At 39.5% G+C, this 20506-nt stretch overlaps 1 protein-coding gene across 13 annotated transcripts; it reads right to left on the bottom strand.

Moving 5' to 3' along the window:
- Positions 1-559: 559 nt before the first annotated feature.
- LOC104911093 (carbohydrate sulfotransferase 9-like) lies at positions 560-17156 on the bottom strand. 13 transcript variants are annotated; one of them, XM_085224786.1, is made up of 5 exons: positions 17052-17156; positions 10814-10902; positions 6803-6880; positions 5231-5374; positions 560-4841 (listed from the first exon to the last, which is right to left on the bottom strand). In XM_085224786.1, the coding sequence occupies exons 4-5, from the start codon at positions 5322-5324 to the stop codon at positions 3991-3993; spliced, it is 945 nt and encodes a 314-aa protein (XP_085080912.1). In that variant the 5' UTR covers positions 5325-5374; positions 6803-6880; positions 10814-10902; positions 17052-17156; the 3' UTR covers positions 560-3990. The 13 variants fall into 13 exon arrangements, with proteins under 13 accessions (XP_085080912.1, XP_019471085.1, XP_085080913.1 ...); XM_019615540.3 differs by having other exon boundaries at positions 6803-6860; XM_085224787.1 differs by having other exon boundaries at positions 10814-10899; positions 17052-17111.
- Between the last annotated feature and the right edge of the window lie 3350 nt (positions 17157-20506).

The raw sequence follows: 20506 nt of genomic DNA, 5'->3' as shown, positions 1-20506 counted from the left end.
GTAGATATCTTTTATTCTGTTGGCAGCAGCACTGCTTTGAGAAGTTCTCTGAACAAGAAACCAGTAGTCATCAGTTGCCTGTTATTTTAAGATGCGTTCAAAATTGTACAAAAAACTAAGACTATTCAAGGACAGAATCGCTGATACGTCTTTTTTTTTTTTTTTTTTTTTTTAATTGGAGGAAACGTCTGTTTAAGGAAATAACTGATGACACGGTCTCTATTGTAGATGTCCATCAGTCAACCACGGGATCTCTTACACCTTCACAAAGACTTGAAGGAAAGCAGTGTTTGACTTTGCAATATTTTTGCTTCACTCCCTTTCCCACCTTAGCTTCATATTTTATCCAAACTTGAATGTCCATTAATATTTCCTCATTCTTCCAACTCTTCCCAAAATCCTGTGAGACAACTTTATATTAATGTACTGTAGAAGTCAAATGGCTTTTTATTGTTGTCTAATAGCTTGTGGCTATGTTGATTTGATGGAACAGCCCTAAGCATTGTGGTTTTTCTTTAAAAACAGATGTTATTGAGAAGGATGAACAAATAGATTAATGTATTAACTCACTACCATTTATTACAGTAATTAGGTATAAAGCATAGCAACAGTTATATCATGGACAAATATAATGATAAATCAGAAGATCAATTATAGCAATCCTCTACCCCTTCTAATCTACTCTGAGACCTGAGCCCCTCTCCCCTCCATGCTGCCTCCATCCCTGTCCCACCTGCAAGTACCGAACTTTCCCCCAGGAAACCCACACCCAGAGTTAGAACTGAAATGAATGAAGTTCCCCAGACATTCTTCTCCTGCAAACATAGGTGGGAGCCAGTTCAGCCAGGAGCCTCTATTCTGGATAGTACAGCTGTAGGGAGGAGAGTGCAAGAAATTTCTCTACCAGGTCATCAAGAGGTAATTGTCTTCTCCTTTTCATCATTAAGCGTATAGGTGTCTTGAAGTTCTTTCAGGCTAATTAGGATTAGGTCGAGAGCCCTAAGTTTTATTATATTGCAGTACAAAGAATGAAATAATGGTAAGTCCTTTAATTGGAGAACTTAAAAGGCTATTTAGTGAAATGAGCCCTACGAGTCACCAGGGGAATGAACCAAGTGGCATGGTCTCCACTGACAGCATAAAACAAGTCACCATCGTTTTCAATAACTCTGAAATATTGCAGATCTCGTGTGCTCCTGCCTCACTGAACAGCAGCTCTTGGAAGGGAGATGATGTGTGGATTATCTGCAAGCTGAGAGATAGAATTGTAGTGAGCTGGATTGAGCATGGACAGAGACCTGCAGGAGAATGTTATAACAGCTTTTACAAGGTAATGGCCTTTTTTTTTTTTTTCCAGCAGTTCAACTATCATCCTCCTTTTGTTAGTGTTGATATGCAACTGTTCTTGTACATTACTTCCTTCTAGAACATCTGAAGTTGTATGTGCACACTTACATCCTCCATGATTGTTGTTGAGATCTACATCAGCTGGACATAATTACAGCAGCAAGTCGTTCCTGGAAATTTACTGCATACAGTTTGCATATTGGTAAATGCTAGAAGTCTGAAAGTCTGTCATGAATAGCTACAGAGGTTCTTCTGCATCAGTAGCCCCCAGTTACTGACTAGCATTTGGTGACAAATGAATTACCCATCCATTTTCTGTCACCACTGTAGGAAGAATATATATGTGATCCTACGAGAAAGAAGAAGTAAGAATAGAAAGCCACCCATGCATAACAGCAAGAAACTGGTGAGGAATGTTAACACTAAAGTACTGACAAGCAGATACCTTCATCAGTATCATTTCTTCAGACATTTCCTAGACTGGCTGGTGGTGGCAAAAAATTGAAGTACCTGTGCTGAAGCTTACAGCTCTGGAAGGAATTATCATGCAGAAGAAAGTTACCAAGCAAATCTTATTTTCCCTCTTTTTTCTCTTCACGATTTGACAAAAGATAGGAGTAGTATATAGCTGGAGATGGCACTAAATCTGATTCAGGAAAGATAAAGGCCACATCCTTTTGTGCAGACTGAACTTCATTGGGAATCTTTTTCAGCATCCTCTGCCTCAGAACAAATAAAATAATTTAAAAACCTTACAAACTACAGGCTGTTCAGAGAGGCATGAATGTTGGGGGATAATAGGACTGTAGGGATACTAAACATGGTGATTCAGAGCCATGAATCATTGGGAAGAGAAATACAAGATTTTAATTTTTTAAAGTTGTTTTGCTGAGTTTGCTTAGACTTCTTGCTTTGGATCCTTTCTTTGCCAAAGCTATCCAATTTATGAAATAGTTATCCATTCAAGAACTGCCAGACATACTGAACGACAATCCTGGCTTTGTGTACAATCAGCTATTGAGAAGGGCTGCACATACCTTCTTCTTCTGCCTCTACCTCTTTCCTCTTTTTCCTTTCTCACTGTCTCTACCTTTTTCCTTTCTCACTGTCTCCAGCTGATGACCAATATATCACTTGAACTTCTCTTCGGAGTAGACCAGCCCTAAATCCCACTGACTACTCAAGGAGCTCTCCCCACAGTTCTCATGACTCAAATTTCATCAGATCGTCCACTTTTTCCAATCTCCTTTTTACTATCTCTAGGCCACTCTGTTGTCAGGAATGGCTATACAGTGAGTAGGCTCCAGTGCAATTAAATTATCTTGTCCTTCTCTGTGTAATAAGCTGTGAGCTATCACTGGATCAAGGACTAGCCTGGTCAGTCTTTGTTTATTTGCAGATACAGATGGTAGGAAATAAAATCTCTTAAATCCCACTGTCAAATGCAGTTAAGTTTGCTCCTGAAATCAGCATCGCCTAAAGGTGAAATTAATGGAAATTTTCTGAAAATAGTTACAACTGACATGATAGCAAGTAATTTTCAGTGAGACTAGGTTTCCAAAAAATAGGACAAAAGTACTTAACAGATCTCCCTGGTCTAAAACCAAAGCCACCTAAGTGTGGAAGAGATGGATTATGTTTTAAATGGCTTCTCACACACTCTTCATTGTTTCCCTCACCATAACTCTGCAGTTAATTTGCATTCATCTTTCTGTTAGGTGAGAAAGCAACAGGTAGAGCCTGTTATATATTACCTTCACCTAAGTACCATACTCAGGTAAGTGTCCAAGGCTCATGATCTCCAGCAGCTACAGATGTGAAAAACCTGAACAGTGTCTCCCCTATGTTGACTGGCTGATTAGTTGGTTGCTAAGTACTTTTGAAGAATAGGTCAGAGCCACATTTCCACTACAACTTCAGATCCCGCACCACCTCCATTGTACAGTCTAGAAAGTACCCCTAATTTCTTCTCTAAGGAAGATATTTTTTAGATTTTCCTCTTAGAACAGATCATCATATCCACAAAAGTGGTAAAAAGAATCTGAAGACACATAAGGGAAGACCTGCTGGACTGTAGCTGAAGATGCTACTTGATGGAAGAGGCTGGTATGTTGCAATAAGAGCACTACCAGAGAGGAATATAATCAGGTATTAAGTTCTCTGTACCACAGCTTCAAATATCTGAAGTTATTTGCTTCTTTCCTACAGGATTCATGTTTGAGAATTTTATAGACAGAATGGTTTAACACTAAAGTATATTATCTATTGCTTTATGTCCTTTACTTAAAAAAATATCATTTTAATAAAAAATTTCTGTAAAATACTAATTGTGAAAAACAACATTCGTCACCCTTCTCTCTTCTTCTACCAACCAACTAAAAATCTATCTTTTACAAACAGCCTTTGTGAAGCAAACATATCTATATGATCATCAGAAAGAAAAAAAAAATCATATAGCTAAACACTGTACTGCAGATCAAAGCACAGATCTGTTATAAGAGTGCTTACAATGAATAAAACCATGTCTCTAAACACCACTAAAATCTCATCATCAGTAATATACCTATTGATCAAGCACCTTTGAGGACAAGTTCAGCTCATTTTGTATGAATGAAAAATTTCACTGTTTAAGCTGCATTAACGTTACAGAGAAAAATAGTTTTCATATTTCGAAGTATAGTTGAACAAGAGAAAATCCATCTGATATAGTTTTTGTATCTTCTCAATTTGTTCTGAGCTCAATTGTCTGAGGTACTCCAAGGTGATATCACTATTAGTTCGTTTCTCTGAGCCATATCTCTTCAAGCTGGGGTACTGCAGGCTCTCTGGTGCACCAATTGCCTTCAGAACTTGCACAGAATCTAACCCAAGAGTTTCGTACTTGCCCAGAATATCATAATGAATGTTGCAAGGATCACAGAGCAGAAACATTGGTTTCCAGTGAATGTCAAGAGTATTTGGTGGTTTCGCTGTAATGAAACTGACAAACTCCTGGAAACTCACTTTTTCAGAGGAATTTCTGTTTTTCCTGAACATTGCCTTAATCTGATTGGCAACAGTGGTACTATAGTATGGCTCAAAGTGTAGAAGCTTGTCTCTATAAGCTGACACCAGCCGTTCCATTGGATGTCTGGTGAACATCACTTTGGTGTAATTGTTTAGAAATTCCTCTCGTATGGCAGGAGGGTAAGCACTCAGCCTTTTGATCAGTGAGGTTTGGTGAATATGGTCATGCTCAATTTCAGAAGCTTCCACATTCAAGCCTTCTTGGAGAATAAAAATAGTTCTCTTCCAGTTAGAGCAGCCTACTTTGGGCACCTCACAGTAGGTAAATTTATGTTTGTGTTCCACAAAAATCTGGCTTGCAACCTGAGAATCCAATTTACTTTTTAATTTAATTAGGTTGTTCTTCTGGCAGATGGAAGCCAGTGTGTTTCTGCGATCATTTTGAATTGTTAGCCAATCTTCAGTGGGATCAGGAAAAGAATCTGCAACTAAGGAAGAAGTTTAAATTGTTAGCTTGAAATACACATACTCTTTTCTTGGTGTAATTATCTAAGAATTATCTACCTCCCTGCATACAAAAAAGTATTGTAAAATCAATCTTTGTTATCATCTGACTTCACTACAGCAAACACACAGAAAGCTATCCTGCTTAGTGAAAAGTTCATTAAAATGAAAACTGTCAATGTGTAGCTATACTACTCTAAGGAGGGTGTTCAAACACTTTTAATATCAAACATATTTTTATAGGTTTCTTCTCATTACTAAGACAGTTATCAGAGTGACAGCAGATTTTCTTACCTGGGTTCATAGTTACTATCTAAAACATTTGGGAAGGGTAGATTTGCTTCTAGAAACTGCTGGGAAATTCTTTACTCACCCATTACATTTTTTTGTCGTCTACAGAAAAATCCAAAAAGAAACATTCCAAAAATAAAATTTGGGAGAAGGAAAATTAATGCCTTCGGATTCATAGTATTTTCACAGGAAGGAAGATGAAAGTATTCCTAAACTGGAAATCTGCCTTTTTGTCAACAAGGAAACATAATACAGGTTAGATTTTGTAGGACTGAAACAGCAAAAATGACATTTCTTACCAAGTTTAATATGAACAGCATGAACAAATACACAGTCACATGTATTAACTATTTACTGGTGTCTACATTAAACTGTTACAATATTTATGCAAATGAATGCAGCATTTTTACACATTGGCTACATTTTATGGCATGTAGCCAATACTTTTGCATTTTCTTGGCTGCAAAAGACCACTCTAAAGACTACAAGAAAACACAGAATTTGATCTTCGACTTTTAATATTTTCTCAACTCCATCTCAATTCTCCCTTCATCATGTGTTCTATTGACAGAGAATCAAAGAATCACTAAGGTCAGAAAAGACCTCTCAGATCATCTAGTCCAACCGTGCACCTACTGCCAATACGCACCCAATAAACCATGTCCCTCAGTACCAAGTCTACATGACTCAACCACCTCCCTTGGCAGCCTGTTCCACTGCCTAGCCATTCTTTCAGAGAATTGTTTCCTAATGTCCAACATGTGCACATATACATATGTATGAGGGTTGCTTTAGAAGTAATGCCTCCTGTTTTATTATGTTGGCCCACAACACCAGAGGTGGATGTTGGTGGTATGGCAGTAGAGTTTGAACCTTCCTACCACCATTCCATTACATTTTGTTGCTGTGTGACAGATGGCAGCAGAGGGGTAGTCTGACAAAATGATGTCTGATATGGAATTGCGTACAAAGAAAAGATGCAGAATAGAATTCCTCCATGTGGAAAAAACTGTACCCACTGACATCCATTGATGCTTGCAGACTATTTATGGAGACCAAACAGTGAATGTTATCACAGTGAGGCAGTGGGTGGTGTGTTTCAGCAGTGGTGACAGTGATGTGAAGGACAAGCCACGTTCCAGATGGTCAAGTAGATTTTTATGAGCGGGGCATGCAGGCTCTTGTTCGCTGCTGATAAAAATACATATCTAATGGTGGTGACCCCATTGAAAAATAGCATTTTTCAATGAGAGATTTCAATAGAGAATTTGCTCTATCAAATAGTGTTAATGTGGTCTTTTTATTTGTTACAGTTTCTGTGGAAATAAGTAGGAGGCATTATTTTCAGAGCAACCTACGTATTTTTAAACAACATGTACATCTATGTGTTCATATATACACAAATATATGCACAGTTCAGAAACATATTAATAATAGTTACACTGGCATATTATTTGCTCCAAGTAAACTAACCAAGTGGGTTGATAAGGATATAAAGTCTCCAGGTGATAAACTTGCATAGGTGTGTCTCAAGCTAACTTTTTGCCAAAGGCAGACCTTGGCCACACCTGAACATATGGGTGATCTTCTGCACTCTACTAGAAGATAAGTGGGACTTTTCAGATTAACAGAATGAAAAGGCAACAATACTTACGTGTGTTCGTGACAGATTCGAAGCCACAGGTAAAGAAAAGTATCAGTAGGGCCAGTCACTGGAAGGCAGGGAAAATCTCTGTAAACAGATAACATTCTCAGCAGCTATGTTACTTTCTCTACTTACGCCCCGCTAACCCCATTGAAAAGACAAATGCAAATACATGCATACCTATATGTGCATAGGTATATAGCAGGTGAGGACAGGATGATGCACAAAAAAAAGCAACCTTTGCTGGATACAGTTCTGAGCATGCCCTTTGATCACTCAAATCTACAGCCTCCCCATTCCCACTGAATTTGTTATGGATGGACAGGAAGAAGGGAGAGCCTAGTAACAGGAGTCTCTGCAGGTAGGCTTCCCTTTTCCATGAAGCGGAGAATCATTAGTGGATTAGGAAATTTCAGTAAGCTGCAAACTGCCAAGGGCTCATTGCATATGATCTGGCTCCATGTGGGATCAGTCAAAATTCAAGTCATATTTCTAAGAATGTTGTTCAAATGTTTCTTGAACTCCAACAGCTTCAAGCCATGACCACTGCCCTGGGGAGCCTGTTCCATGCCCATCACTCTCTGGTGAAGAAACTTTCCCTAATACCTAGTCTGACCCAACCTTGATGCAGATCCATGCCATTCCCTTGGGTCTTGTCGTTGTTACCAGAATGCAGATCTCAGCACTGCCCCTCCATTCCCCTCGTGAGGATTTGTAGGGCACCAAGAGGCCTCCCCTCACTTTCCCCTTCTCTGCGCTGAACAAACTAAGTGATTTCAATTACTCCGCATATGTCTTGCCCTCTAGACCCTGAACACCCTCACAGCACTCCTTTGGACATTCTCCAAAAGTTTTATGTCCTACGTTGTTGTGCCCAAAACTGCACCCAGTGTTCAAGGTGAGGCAGCATAGCACAAAGCAGAGCAAGATAATCCTTCCCCTTGCCCAGCTGACAGTGCTTGGTTCGGTGCACCCAGGGTACAGTTGGCTCTTTTGGCTGCTAAGGCACACTGCTGACTCAGATTCAACTTTCCATCAATCAGAACTCCCAGATCCCCTTTTGCAAAGGTGCTCTTCTACCTCTTGTCCCAAACTTTATGTATATCCAGGATTGCCATGTCTCAGGTACAGAATCTGGCACTTGCTTGTGCTATATAAGAACAGGTACAGACTCAGTGAGGGGACAACACAGGACCTGGATTGAGAAAGAGGCTGACAGGGAAATCCTACGGAAAAGTACACCTCACTGCAGTGAGACAGGTACAACGTCACAATTTCTAGCACATGCACATAGCTAAGTCTCATTCTCTGTTGTTGTCATATCAGACCTTTATTACTGTAGCAGGTTTCTTTCTGACCTCAGCAACTGCAGTGCAACATTCCTCAGTGCCATCATTAAGCTGTTTGTTATTTTCATTAACATCACCATTTTATGTCTACTAGCTTCTCCTTCTCTACTTCATCTCCCTGTCTTTCAAGACCTTTCCTAACTTGTCATTTCTCATGCAGAATTAAAAGCCCAGCTTTACCTTCTAATGACTCATATCACTAGCTTCTGCTTTTTCTGCTATTTCCCCTGTTGCCTTCTTTCTCTGGAAGAAGTTTCTGAAGCATCTACAAATTCAGTGCATTTTTTACTTAAAATCACTCCTTAAAATCTTCCTTTTCTGGGATGCCAACACCACTCAGGCTGCCAGTACGCTAAAACTGTTACCAACCACCACACAAAAGAACAAGTACAAATAAAACCCAATCTGGGGATGAAAAGGAAAAAAAGAGGACACAGGAAAAAGCAGCAGAGTCTGACAGAAAAAATCCCAGTCAGGGAGCTGCAATGTGAGGATGTGTGGAGGAACTGGGGCCATGGGAAACAGAAACACTGGTCAGCCTGCTCAAAAGGTGCTGTGGGAAAGGGAGGCTGAGAAAGGGGGCAGAAAAAAACACAAAAGTAGTTCTATGAAGATGGAGAAGAACAAATATCAAAGAAGATTCTGTCAAGGAGCAGTGAGGGACAGCTTTTCCCATAGGGATGGGCAGCAATAACAACACAGCCAGCATGGCAGGGCCTCACCAGCCTCACCCATCCCCACTGCCTCCGACCTGGAATTGGTGGCCAGGTTCAGCCAGTACGATCATCAGGGAGGGCCATGGTGACAAGGTCCTAAGGATGGGGCTGCTGGTTGGGCCCCACCAAGCAGGTCTCTGGGGTGCTGGAGCCCAGCCCTTCTGCAGCCTTAATGGGGCAGGGGCTGATGGCCCAGAGGTTGCTGATTTGGCCCTGGGCAGAGTGGAGAGAACCCTGGAAGCGTGCAAGGTTAGTCAGGATCCTGTTCGTATTCTCAGGGCCTGGCAGATCATGTAAGAACAAGATTTACATCTTCTGCCTGGATACCTGGTAATGGCTGTTGGACCTTCTTAAGCAAACCGCTAATTCCAAATGCCAGGACGCATCAACTGCCTCTTAAACCACTGCCAATACCAGTCATGGGGGAGCAACTACTTTTTCTTCTTTGGAATCTAGATGAGCTTAAGGGACTTGTAAAGGAGGAAGAAAAGGAAAAAAGAGTTTATAAGAAAAGCTTAGAAAATGGTGCATGCTTGTTTAAAGGGACATTGGTCCTCATAAAATGCCTGTGTTTCTTATTATACCAATTACCAGGTCTTCGGTTTCTTGCGTGGCTCACAGTTCCCTCTCATATTTCCCTTCACATTTGTTGCAATAGCAGTGTTTGCCTTGCCATTCAGGTCTACCAACCGCTCCCCTCCTGGCTTTTCACTTCCTTATGTAAACTTGATTCACTCATTCCCATCATTTCACAAGGAATAGCATAGCCAGCCCTTTATTCAGCAGTCCCTGCCACTTAACACACAGCCAACCTTCTGGCTGCTGTTAATCTAGCTATATCTTTCCTGTATTCCTTCCACTAGTATCCCCCTGACATAACTGATGATGAGGATGAGGATCTCTTTTCCTTTTTTTAAGCCTCAGTGTATACAAAAGGTTGCCGCTAAAACTGCTTTCCTTTTTTGCTTCTACCATTCTAGTCTAGAATCGTCACTTTCAAGGTGCAACACCATTTTGTTCAAAACCATACCTCTACTCTATTTTTTGTTCTCCCTCCAAGAGTCCTGTACAGGAATCATATAAAAGTCCCTACACTGGCATTCTATGATTGGTGTGACTACTCTTTTAAGGAAATAACTTTTTCTCATGAAGCTGCTTGACTCAAATTGACAAAACTGAGTGTATTCATTTGTCTCTCTTTCTACACAAATCCAGGCCTATTTTCCCTTTCCTTTCTGGTCTCTTCTGTATTTCAGGATAAGTCATTTAACAGAAAGGTTGCTTTAATTGTGAAGCGTGTGTTTACATCATACACTATGGCACCTGAAGTATCAAGAAGTTAGGCAACTGTAGGACTAAAGGAAATCCCAGACAGTACAAGATAAAAATATCTTCTGGTTTTAGGCACCACGGTCTTGAAACTACAGACCTGACATTTCAGAGCATTTGACATTACAGTAGATTCTAAATTCAAAATAGTCTTGCTGATCCAGTTACAGGTATGTTATGTTATGATGTGGAATACCGATATCCAAAAATCAAAAACCATGACAAGGTATGTTAAGAATGTCTGCAAATATGGTTCCAGAGCCTGCTTGGGTACCCAGAAAATAGAGAACAGAGCATCATTCAGAGACTCTGAAAAGCTGGGTGCCTCAAACCACGCAAGAATATTCTATCAAATAATTCAAATTCTTACAATAGTTTCCTGATTCACAGCAAAACTTCCCCCTTTTCCTGTAGATAGAAAACCTACTGCACAGCCCTGGAGCATATCTATCACCTGTGAACTGAATACCAAATTGAGCATAATAGCATGTTTCTTTAAACAACAACAAGCAAACTGTGAAAAGCTACTGAAAAACGTCTTAATGCAGCACATCATAACACCATGCACAAAAATCACTGTCAGTGATGAGTAATTTATCAACCTTGATCAGTCTTGTGGTACTCACCCTGATAGAATAACCAACAGTGCAGAGCTTATCTTCTGATCAAACCTGGGGTTGGCAAGGATGAGACCCAAGACCATCAGAATTGTCTGCTGACAGCAACAAAATGGTGAGATTCAGGCATGCTGGATGTCATTCCTGTCACTGGTGGAGAGTGATCCTTAGCACAGCTTCCCCCTGCTTCCTTCACCACCTCTATTTGCATGACCTGCTCAGATGCTTCCAATTCTGGTACCCCAAATCCCACTTGTTTGCACTCTACTCCCCAGCACTGCCTTCCCCTCCTGCTGGACAAGTATTTGTGCAGGCACCAGTGATTGTCCCTCAGCCACCAGCCCAGGTTGGCCCCCCTTACTCTCCAGTCCCCATTTCCAGTTCTCAAGCTTTTAACCCAGTCTCAGCAAATCCCCACCTCATCTCCAAAAGGCTTCTCATATAATTCCCTATCAGTTTGCGAATCCTGGTTTCCAGCTTCCCAGATGCCCAGGTCTCATCCTGATGTCGATGTTCAGCTTTCCCCATGCATGAGCAAGATCTTTGCTTGCTCTAACTGCCAAACTCCTCCCTTAATTTCCTCAGTCAATCTTACAGTCTCCCCACCCACAACACTTCTGAGCCCAGCTCTTCAGATCTGTCTCTCCTTCCTCTTCCAAACCTCCTACACAGCCTCACTGCTTCTCACTTCTGAGGTCTGTAAGCACATCCCATGCTGTTCTTTACCTTTTCTAGCAAATTTAGTATCTCCCAAACAAAAATGACAAATTTTCTTTTCCATTCCCTCCCACACCAATTTTCTCACTGCCTGTCAAGGCAGTTTCTTTCCACTGATTTCATTCTTTGAATCTATTTTGCCAGTTATCCTCAGCACTTTCCAAAAACATCTTGCTCATGCTTGCCTTGCTATTTAAATGGGGTGGCTTCTCAGTTTACTTCCCTGTGCCACCTCAACCCAGCAAAGGTTTCTCTGAGAATATATATAACCTCATTTTTAAATGCTTTCTGCAACATCTGCAAAATATCTGAAATTTTCAGAGGAAAGGTTACCAGAACTAATTGATGTGACAAAAAAGACGAGTTTCCAAAACATCTTGTATAAAAAGGCTATCAGCTATTTTTGCTGAAAGGCTTTTAAAAAAATAATACCCAGAGGCAGATATCCAGCATGGAAAAATTCTGCTTAACACTTGAAATTTGACAAAATCCTATGCAACTATAAATTGTATTGAAATGAGAAGAGTCAAGATGTGTATTATCCTTAGCAAAGCCAGAAAATGAATGAAAGCCATTCTCTCAGACACCAGAATCCCTGCAGCAACAAATTTTAGCTGTGTGTTCAACTTCTCTGTTCTTGAGAGAGGTAACAGAATGAAAACCAGACGATTAAAATCCCTCTGTAGATGCACTTCATCATGGTATGATTTCAAAAGCTAAGTAATGTCCCAGTTTGTTTATTGAGATTCCGTGGCAATTTCTAAATGTATAAATTAAAAAAAAAAAAAAAAAAAAGTAAAAAACAACTCAAAGAAATCTTCCTTTGTGCAGATTTGGCTACACCATGAAAATCAAAGTAACATGAAAACACACCAATTTTACTAACCAATCAGACAACCTCAGTGGAGATTATCGTCACTTGAAGGAATGAAAAAATAGAACAAGACTCAGAGAATGAAAAAGCAGGTCAAAGAGACACGTTATTTCACTTTATGCACGTGTCTGCAAAGAAAAGGGAGAAAAGTTTTATATTCTTTTTACCTGAACTTCAGGCCAGGCAAGGTGCTTCTGTACCCACACAGATGCCTTCCTAGGGGAAGCATCTGAAACACTCTGTATACGTATTTACCCTCTTTTTGATTGAATGCTCAGCTAAAAGATGTGCCTGTTTCCTTTTGAATGCTTAGGTGATCATCTCAATTTGTATATTACAAAGCAGTGTGCTGTGTTTGTCTCTGGGTGTAATGAATAGCATTTAACCACCCCCTGTGTATGGTCTACTGCAGCTTTCAGAGCCTGCCAAGTACTTCAAAATCAGCCTGCCAAGAGGCTGCCTGCTAAGCAACCAAGAGGGAGGATAGTTGGGAACATGAGGGTAAAAGTAATCTGATTGAGAACAATTGTGGTGTAATAATTATATTACTTTTAGGTAAAGAAAAAGAGGAGCAGCAATACAAACCCAATGACTCTATGCAAGTAGATTACAATAAACCCTGGGATACAGCAGGTAATTTCTCAAGGGAAACATAGCTAAGACAGAAGGAATTCAGTAGAGTTGGCAGTTGCTTAAAGAAATGATGTTTAGGGTACAAGCACAAACAATTCCACACGATAGGAAGATAGGAAGTACGGTCAGAGACCAAGTTGGCTAAGCAACATGGCCTCCAATGACCTGAAACACAAGAAGGAAATGTACAGAAAGTGGAAACCAGATCAAACTGCTAAGGACAAGAAAGAACAGCATAAGATAATGAAAAAAGTCAGAAAGGATAAAGCACAAATTTAACAGCCAAACGCAACAGACGTAAGGGATAGCAAGAAGACAAATCTGTAATGAAAAAAACAGTGATAGATCACTTATAGGAGGGTAAAGTACACTGAGCATCAGTTTTCATAAGGGGTGTGATCTGTAAACATATAACTAAACTGAGTATGAAAAAATCCTTCTAAAACAGGAAAACAACAGGTTTGAGAGTAATTTGGAAAGACTGCAACTCACCTCATCCTCAGGTAGGTCTCTACAGCACATCTCCAAAAAAGCTCTCTATCGATCACTGACTGTACTGATCAAGTCTCGCTCAACAGTGACGGGAACCTCAACTCCAGCACAGACATAGATATCTATTTTATAGGTAGCTAAATTAAGGTGAAATTAATCTCCTCCATAGTGAAGGCTAGGCCTGAGGAACTGCACAGGAGGATACCCTGAGTACAGTGAAGCAAGTTTAGAGCTGTTAGTTTCCTCTCTGAAAATTCACAGAGTCACGTGAGGAAATTGTGATGCTCATCTTTTAAAAGCCAAGAAATGAGAGAGATATCAATTTTGGAAAAGTATTGGAATTAATAACAAAAGAAGTTATTCATAGAAGGTTTAGAGGTAATTTTAAAAGCTAGTAGCCAGCATGCCAAAAATATAAAGTAATTTACTTTCTATTAAAGGGTAAGAGGTTTCAAATACAGGAGAAGCAGATCATAAAATGTGTTAATTTTCATGCTATTCACATTGATTGCTAACATTTTTGTAAGTAAATTATGAAACATAATGAAGGCACTTTAGATGGTGTGCAAAACTACTTAGGTAAAGCAACCTTTATGATTCATTTTTCATCATTTATTGCCAAACTGCAAAAAAATATAATCAATGAGATTCCAGCTGTGCCTGTTCTAGGCCAGGTATGTTTTCATTAATGACACACAAAGGAATGATCCTTCAACCTTGCAGAAAACACTAAGCCTAGATGAATAGCAAACCCATTTCATGGTTTGTTAAATTCTGAATGCTCTTGTCAAATAAGAAGTTTGTAAGGGAAAGAAAAAATATGTCCTGCACTTGTCTTTACAAGTGAGAGGTCCTGAGTGGGACTAATACTTTGAAAAGATGCAGGATAGGCAATTACCAATGCCACTTAGGCAGCCATTGTATCAAAAAGGGCTATGAGAGTTTGTAGTCAGTCTGAAGTTATATATTTTTAAGTGACTTGATACAATTTTCTCACGTGACTCTGTGAATTTTCAGAGAGGAAACTAACAGCTCTAAACCTGCTTCACTGCATTCTCAGTATCCTCCCTTCACTATGGAGGAGATTAATTTCACCTTAATTTAGCTACCTATAAAATAGATATCTATGTCTGTGCTGGAGTTGAGGTTCCCGTCACTGTTGAGCGAGACTTGATCAGTACAGTCAGTGATCGATAGAGAGCTTTTTTGGAGATGTGCTGTAGAGACCTACCTGAGGATGAGGTGAGTTGCAGTCTTTCCAAATTACTCTCAAACCTGTTGTTTTCCTGTTTTAGAAGGATTTTTTCATACTCAGTTTAGTTATATGTTTACAGATCACACCCCTTATGAAAACTGATGCTCAGTGTACTTTACCCTCCTGTAAGTGATCTATCACTGTTTTTTTCATTACAGATTTGTCTTCTTGCTATCCCTTATAAGGAAGTTGCCCTTATATCATGACATCATGCGACAGACTGTTTGTTAGCACTCTTCCACATGCAGTGAACTTTATAGCAGCATTTTCCAGGGGCACATTTTGCTTCAGTTGGTTAGACTGATGAGAGACATTAACTTCAACAGTTCTTACGAATAGCTACAATATTTAAAACTAAATAATAAATAACATAAGCAAAAGCTTCTCCACAACTTCTATTCCTCCAAAAAGAAAATAAGCAATAGCAGTGTCTATCTAGGTTTAGGAGCACTGATTGTAGAACTACCAGGGTTGGAAAAGACCTTGAAGATCACCCAGTCCAGCTGTCCACCTATGACCAACATTTCCCACTAAGCCACGTCCCTCAGAACAACAACTACATGTTTCCTGAACACCTCCAGGGTCGGTGACTCCACCACCTCCCTGGGCAGCCCATTCCAGTGCCTGACTGCAATCTTGGAGAAGTATTTCCTAATGTCCAACCTGAATCTCCCCTGGTGCAACTTGAGGCAATTCCCAGCTAATTACATGGGAGAAGAAGTCAAATCTCATCTCACCACGACCTCCCTTCAGGTAGTAGTAGAGAGCAAGCATTACCCTGTAAAAGGGTATCTACATAATCCCGCATTAATACCCTCTGGAAAGGCCAACCAGTCAATAAAATAAATAAATTGTTCTTTCTCCTATCTAAGAATAGTCATTACTGAACACTGATAACCACACTTTGGAAATTAATGCTTTATTGATTCTTTTTTTCCACAGATCCTAGTTCAGCCAAAACGTGGTAATACAAGGGAAACAGAGCTTTTATGGTGAGTTTATATATTATTTAAGAAATCAGACATGGTATCATGCTGTACTGCCACAATACAGGTTGTACAACTGTGACAACTGTGCAGCAGATGGCAAACGTCTGTATAAAAAAAGCAGGAAAATGAGGGAAATGGCAGAAGCACTTTGCACAGTTATAGCTAAATGATACTGTTCGAGGTATCTACTGCTACATCTTCAGAAGAGAGGAATACTTAGATGTATAAGACATGCCTTTCTTTTACATGGCAGACTCCCTGAGTAAACACAGACAATACAGTTGACAAGAATTTCTAGCTAGTAAGCATTCCTAGCGTATGTGAAGCCTGAGAAAAAGCATGACACCTTCTATCAGTTTTCTGTGCTTTAGAACCACGGTATATTTCAAAAGATGAAATTGTATAAGAAAAATATAAAGCAGATTGTAAGACAAATAGAAAAACAAGCTGGTATTTAATTTGTATTCTCAAAAAGCCTTGACATCTCCCTTTCAAACACTACGGGAGCCAAAAATATGAAGGAAGCTTACCACCAAAACATTCTGGTACAATTCATCATACAGGAGAAATTGCTCCAAAGTTTAGAAGCTCTGTTAGAGGAGGATTTTCAAAACAGCGTCAGGTTTTGATACATAAGAATGTAAAAAATCAGAGTATTCTGGAAATGCTTCCAATAGTGAAATGACAGCGGAAGAAGAAATTTGTGTGCACTTTCGGGTTCTCTGTACATTTTCATGAATAAAAATGGGTTTATGGCATCTTATTTATAGCTGAGAATGCCAGAAGTTTGAGGAAAAAAAATTTTTGTGCTTTATGAGGATTTTCTAAGGTTTACTTACAGCTATACTTACTCTAGCAGAACAAACAAACAAAAAAATGCAAAAAGGGAAATTGAAGGCATTAAATAAGACTGTGTCCTGGATTTTAAACAAAGCAGAGAGAGAAAAAATACAGAAAATTTAAAATGTAATATCAACTGAAATTTAAAATAATCTAGGAACAACATCAACACTTCTTGCTACTTCTTGAAATCTATTGCCAACAAAATATTTAGCATTTTAAAACACTCCAAAACAACGAGAAGTCATTAACTACTGCAAAATGATTTCTGCGTCTGAAGAGACTTACTGAAAAGTCAACTGCCTTTGACACCACTAACCCTGAAGTCAGAACTGAGTATCTTTTAAAACACAGATACAGAATACAGATGCTCTCATTTTCCTGTAAAACACCCAGAGGGGGAATAAAGTCATATTCTACAAAAACAGAAAAAAAGAAGACAAGTACCTCTACATTTTCTGCTTCTGGAGCTGCCTGTTTGGACACAGCTTTTACAGCTCTGGTTCCAGTTTGCTTTCCGTTTACTCAATAGTGTAGTTCATAAAAAGAAGGTGTAACCCTTTGATACTACATGTACAGCATAACCCTTCCAGTTCTAACAAAGACATAAATAGACAATGGGCCAGTCCTACCAACAGCATTCTGCAGATTGACTGCTTGCACTGTTAGGAGCAGAAGGGTGGCAGTAACCTGGGCTTTCTGAGCCTATCTCAACACCTGCTGACACTAATGCAATGTCTCTCACTGAAACCCTGAGGTCTGACATGGGATACGGCAACTCCCTGCAGTTCTGGAGGCTTTGTTGACGTCTTTTCATTCCTTTTATACCCATCTTTTACTTCAGAACTGAGACTGTCTGCAGTGAAGCTTGAGACCCTGACTGACAGCCTGAAAACCTGCATCACTGGTACTCATCTATCCAAAAAGGACAACACCCCAAGAAGCACATCCACAGCATAACCCTCATGTATTCTGTTCCATTAACACTTAGTCGACACAATTTCTATTAACAAACACAAACATCCTCAGCACTTGATCCAGGGATAAGATTTTCCATGTCGAATAATGAAATTACAATAATTCCTGTATGTGCTACTGATATGTTTGAGTGCTGTGGCAAACAGCTGAAATGATAGGATTGCCAAAACGCTGGAAAGATCTCTGGAAACAGATAGCTGCATTATCAATTTCAGCGTGTTCTCCATTCTCCACATAATCTCTGATAATCCCTGAATGCTGGTTGTTTCACCATTCACCCTTTCCTTAATTCAAAGCTATTTATATTTGATTACTTAAATAACGAATGTCAAATAAAGTTTGTTCTGGGCTATGATCAAACTCCAAAGGAATTCAAAAAAACCTCCCAATGCTCGGATTTGGGGTTTCCCCCCTTCTGATAGAGCAGCAGAAGAGAAGTAACATACATCTGAAAGACAAGAAAAAGCAAATACATTCATTAAAGAATATAAGAAAACTAAAATAGTATAAGCAGAGAAGCTCCCATAGTACTTCAGAGTACAAGTTATCTAACTGCTCAAAAAAAGCTGCTCATAATTAGATACTTGCCCTTCACACGTCAGCTATTACCATTGCCTCTTCTCAGGCCTCGATAAAATCAGCCTTGACCTGCAGTAAGCATAAATTCAATAGTCTGCCACATCCCATCCACTCTCCTTTCCATTTTACATTTCAATCACACCAAACATCAACTACTTGTTGTTGCTCTGAAGACGTCATATGTCTTTACTCTTTGTTCATCAAAAGTGCAGCACCCTGTTGCAAGATTTTCAGAGCAATAATATATGAAAGGCTTCCCCAGAGTCCAGGCAAATTAAAGCCACAACATTTCTTTTAGCTAGATAATCTCTTTTATCAAAGAAACCAGATCAGTACAGCACGATCTACCTCTAGAAAATGTATGTTCCATTTTTTCATCTCACCTTAATTACTTCCTTTTGCACACTGTTGAATCAGACTAATGGCCCCATTGTTGGTTGGGTCATTTTTACTACCACTCCTGACCCCTCTTTAATACAGGTGCAATATCTGCTAGAAGAGTAACTGATGACAGTTCTACGAACAGGATCAGCAATCAACTGGTAGCAGCTGAATTTCATAGATTTTCCAAAAGAACATTGCAAAACATTGTGTTTACCTGCACATAAAGTGAGTTTCTTGATAGGCATGTAGATATATAAGCATCTTGTTTAAGCCCAAATACAGTAAATTTACTACAATTACATTTTGAAAACTAAACTTCCCCCCAGATTTGGGAGATCCACACCTAAATGCCATGTTTCTGCTTTTCTGGGTGCTGTGCTCACATTGGCAGTTACACATTCACTTGACTTGTGTTTTTGTAATATATGCCTTCTAGCATCCATTTGCTCAACTCTGTCTAGCCAAATCTATTGAGTTTAAGAATCCTGAAAGCATATTCTTGATGCCATTGTATTAGAAATTTTTTTTCTAGGCTTAAAGATGTATCAAAAAACTCATTTATGAAGGAGATCGTACATTTTAGGGTAGCCACCAAACAGGTAGAGCAAGAAATAGCGCCAAGCGTACAGGAGGAAGTATGTATTAGATAAACTTAATCATATACTAAGGTTTGCTCTCTTGTCAGAGAAAAGTTCAAGAATGGTAACATTTTAAGTTACAAGCCTAAATCCTTACAAGCTAAGACAACTTGACCAAATCTGAGTTTTACTCAGTTTTCCACAAAGAGAAAAACTGTAATCACCTGCATTCAGTAAAATCTTTGTTATATATTCTACATTGCTCTAAGAATTTTTCTTGCCAACTTGAAATGCAGAAATAAAATTTGCCCTTGTAGCTTTGCTGCTAGTCTTGTAGCCCTGTATCCACATTTAAATAGTGCGTACATATGCATATTCCAATTATTTTTCATACAACTCAATAATACTTTTTGACATTTCCAAAATTGTAGATTTTCTTTATTCATATACTCTCTTGTGGTGACAGGGCAAAAGAGACATTCTGCAGATAAAAGACTTTCTACAGAAAAATTACAACATTTCAATTTCCTTTATTCTGTAGGCTGAATTCTGAAGTTCAGTGGCCTTTCATTTTAATTTGTAGAACAAGCTAATAAGAACATAAATTCAAGATACGATTCAGAGGGCTGGAGCACCTCTCCTATGAAGAAGGGTTGACCGTGCTGGAGATCTCTGAGGAAATCTCACTGCAACCTTCCAGTGCTTGAAGGGAGCTTACAAGCAGGAGGGGACTGACTTTTACATGGTCAGATGGTGACAGGATGAAGAATGGCTTCTCACTCCAAGAGGGAAGAATTAAGGCAGATTTCAGGAAGAAAATTTTTACTCAGAGAATGGGGAGGGACTGAGTGGCACAGGGATGGCCCATCCCCATAGGTATTCAAGGCCACGTTGGCTGGTGCCCTGGGCAGCCTGATCTGGTGGGTGGCAGCCCTGCCCATAGCAGGTGGATGGAACTGGGTGGGCTTTAAAGTCCCATCCAATCCAAGCCATTCTCTGATTCTGCGACCGCACGAAAGAATTGGCATCACAATACAGAAATGTCGCTCTACAGACACTCAGTTCAAATAATGCTGGCAATTAATGAGCATCTGTATTATTTTCATAGGCAGGAGTATAAATGCTGACTCCTGATTTAGACTGGAGCTCACACATTATGTACACCAAATTCCACCACCATTTACCAACATATATAGAAACTCTTTAAGGTCTGTCCAAATAATCTTGCAATAATTTAATACTTTCTTCAAAACAAAGTTTTCAGTGGTCTGGTTGAAAAATGAGAGAGACGTTTTATGTTAGTGTATTTCACTCTGTGAATTCCTTTATCACGTTTCTCAGGACTATTCACTGAACTGGGGAAAAACCACACAATACTCTATT

Source organism: Meleagris gallopavo, chromosome 5 (assembly GCF_905368555.1).
Source record: "Meleagris gallopavo chromosome 5, MGAL_WU_HG_1.1, whole genome shotgun sequence".
Taxonomy (NCBI): domain Eukaryota; kingdom Metazoa; phylum Chordata; class Aves; order Galliformes; family Phasianidae; genus Meleagris; species Meleagris gallopavo.
Note: the sequence above shows the minus strand (reverse complement) of the source record. Positions and strands in the feature narration are given on the sequence as shown.

What these genes read in the sequence shown, in the direction of transcription:
- LOC104911093 (XM_085224786.1), bottom strand. Translation starts at nt 5,324, where the DNA reads ATGAATCCGAAGGCATTAATTTTCCTTCTCCCAAATTTTATTTTTGGA. An exon ending in ACGACAAAAAAATGTAATGG is followed by an intron (nt 4,842 to 5,230) that starts GTGAGTAAAGAA and finishes CTTCTTCCTTAG; the next exon opens with TTGCAGATTCTTTTCCTGAT.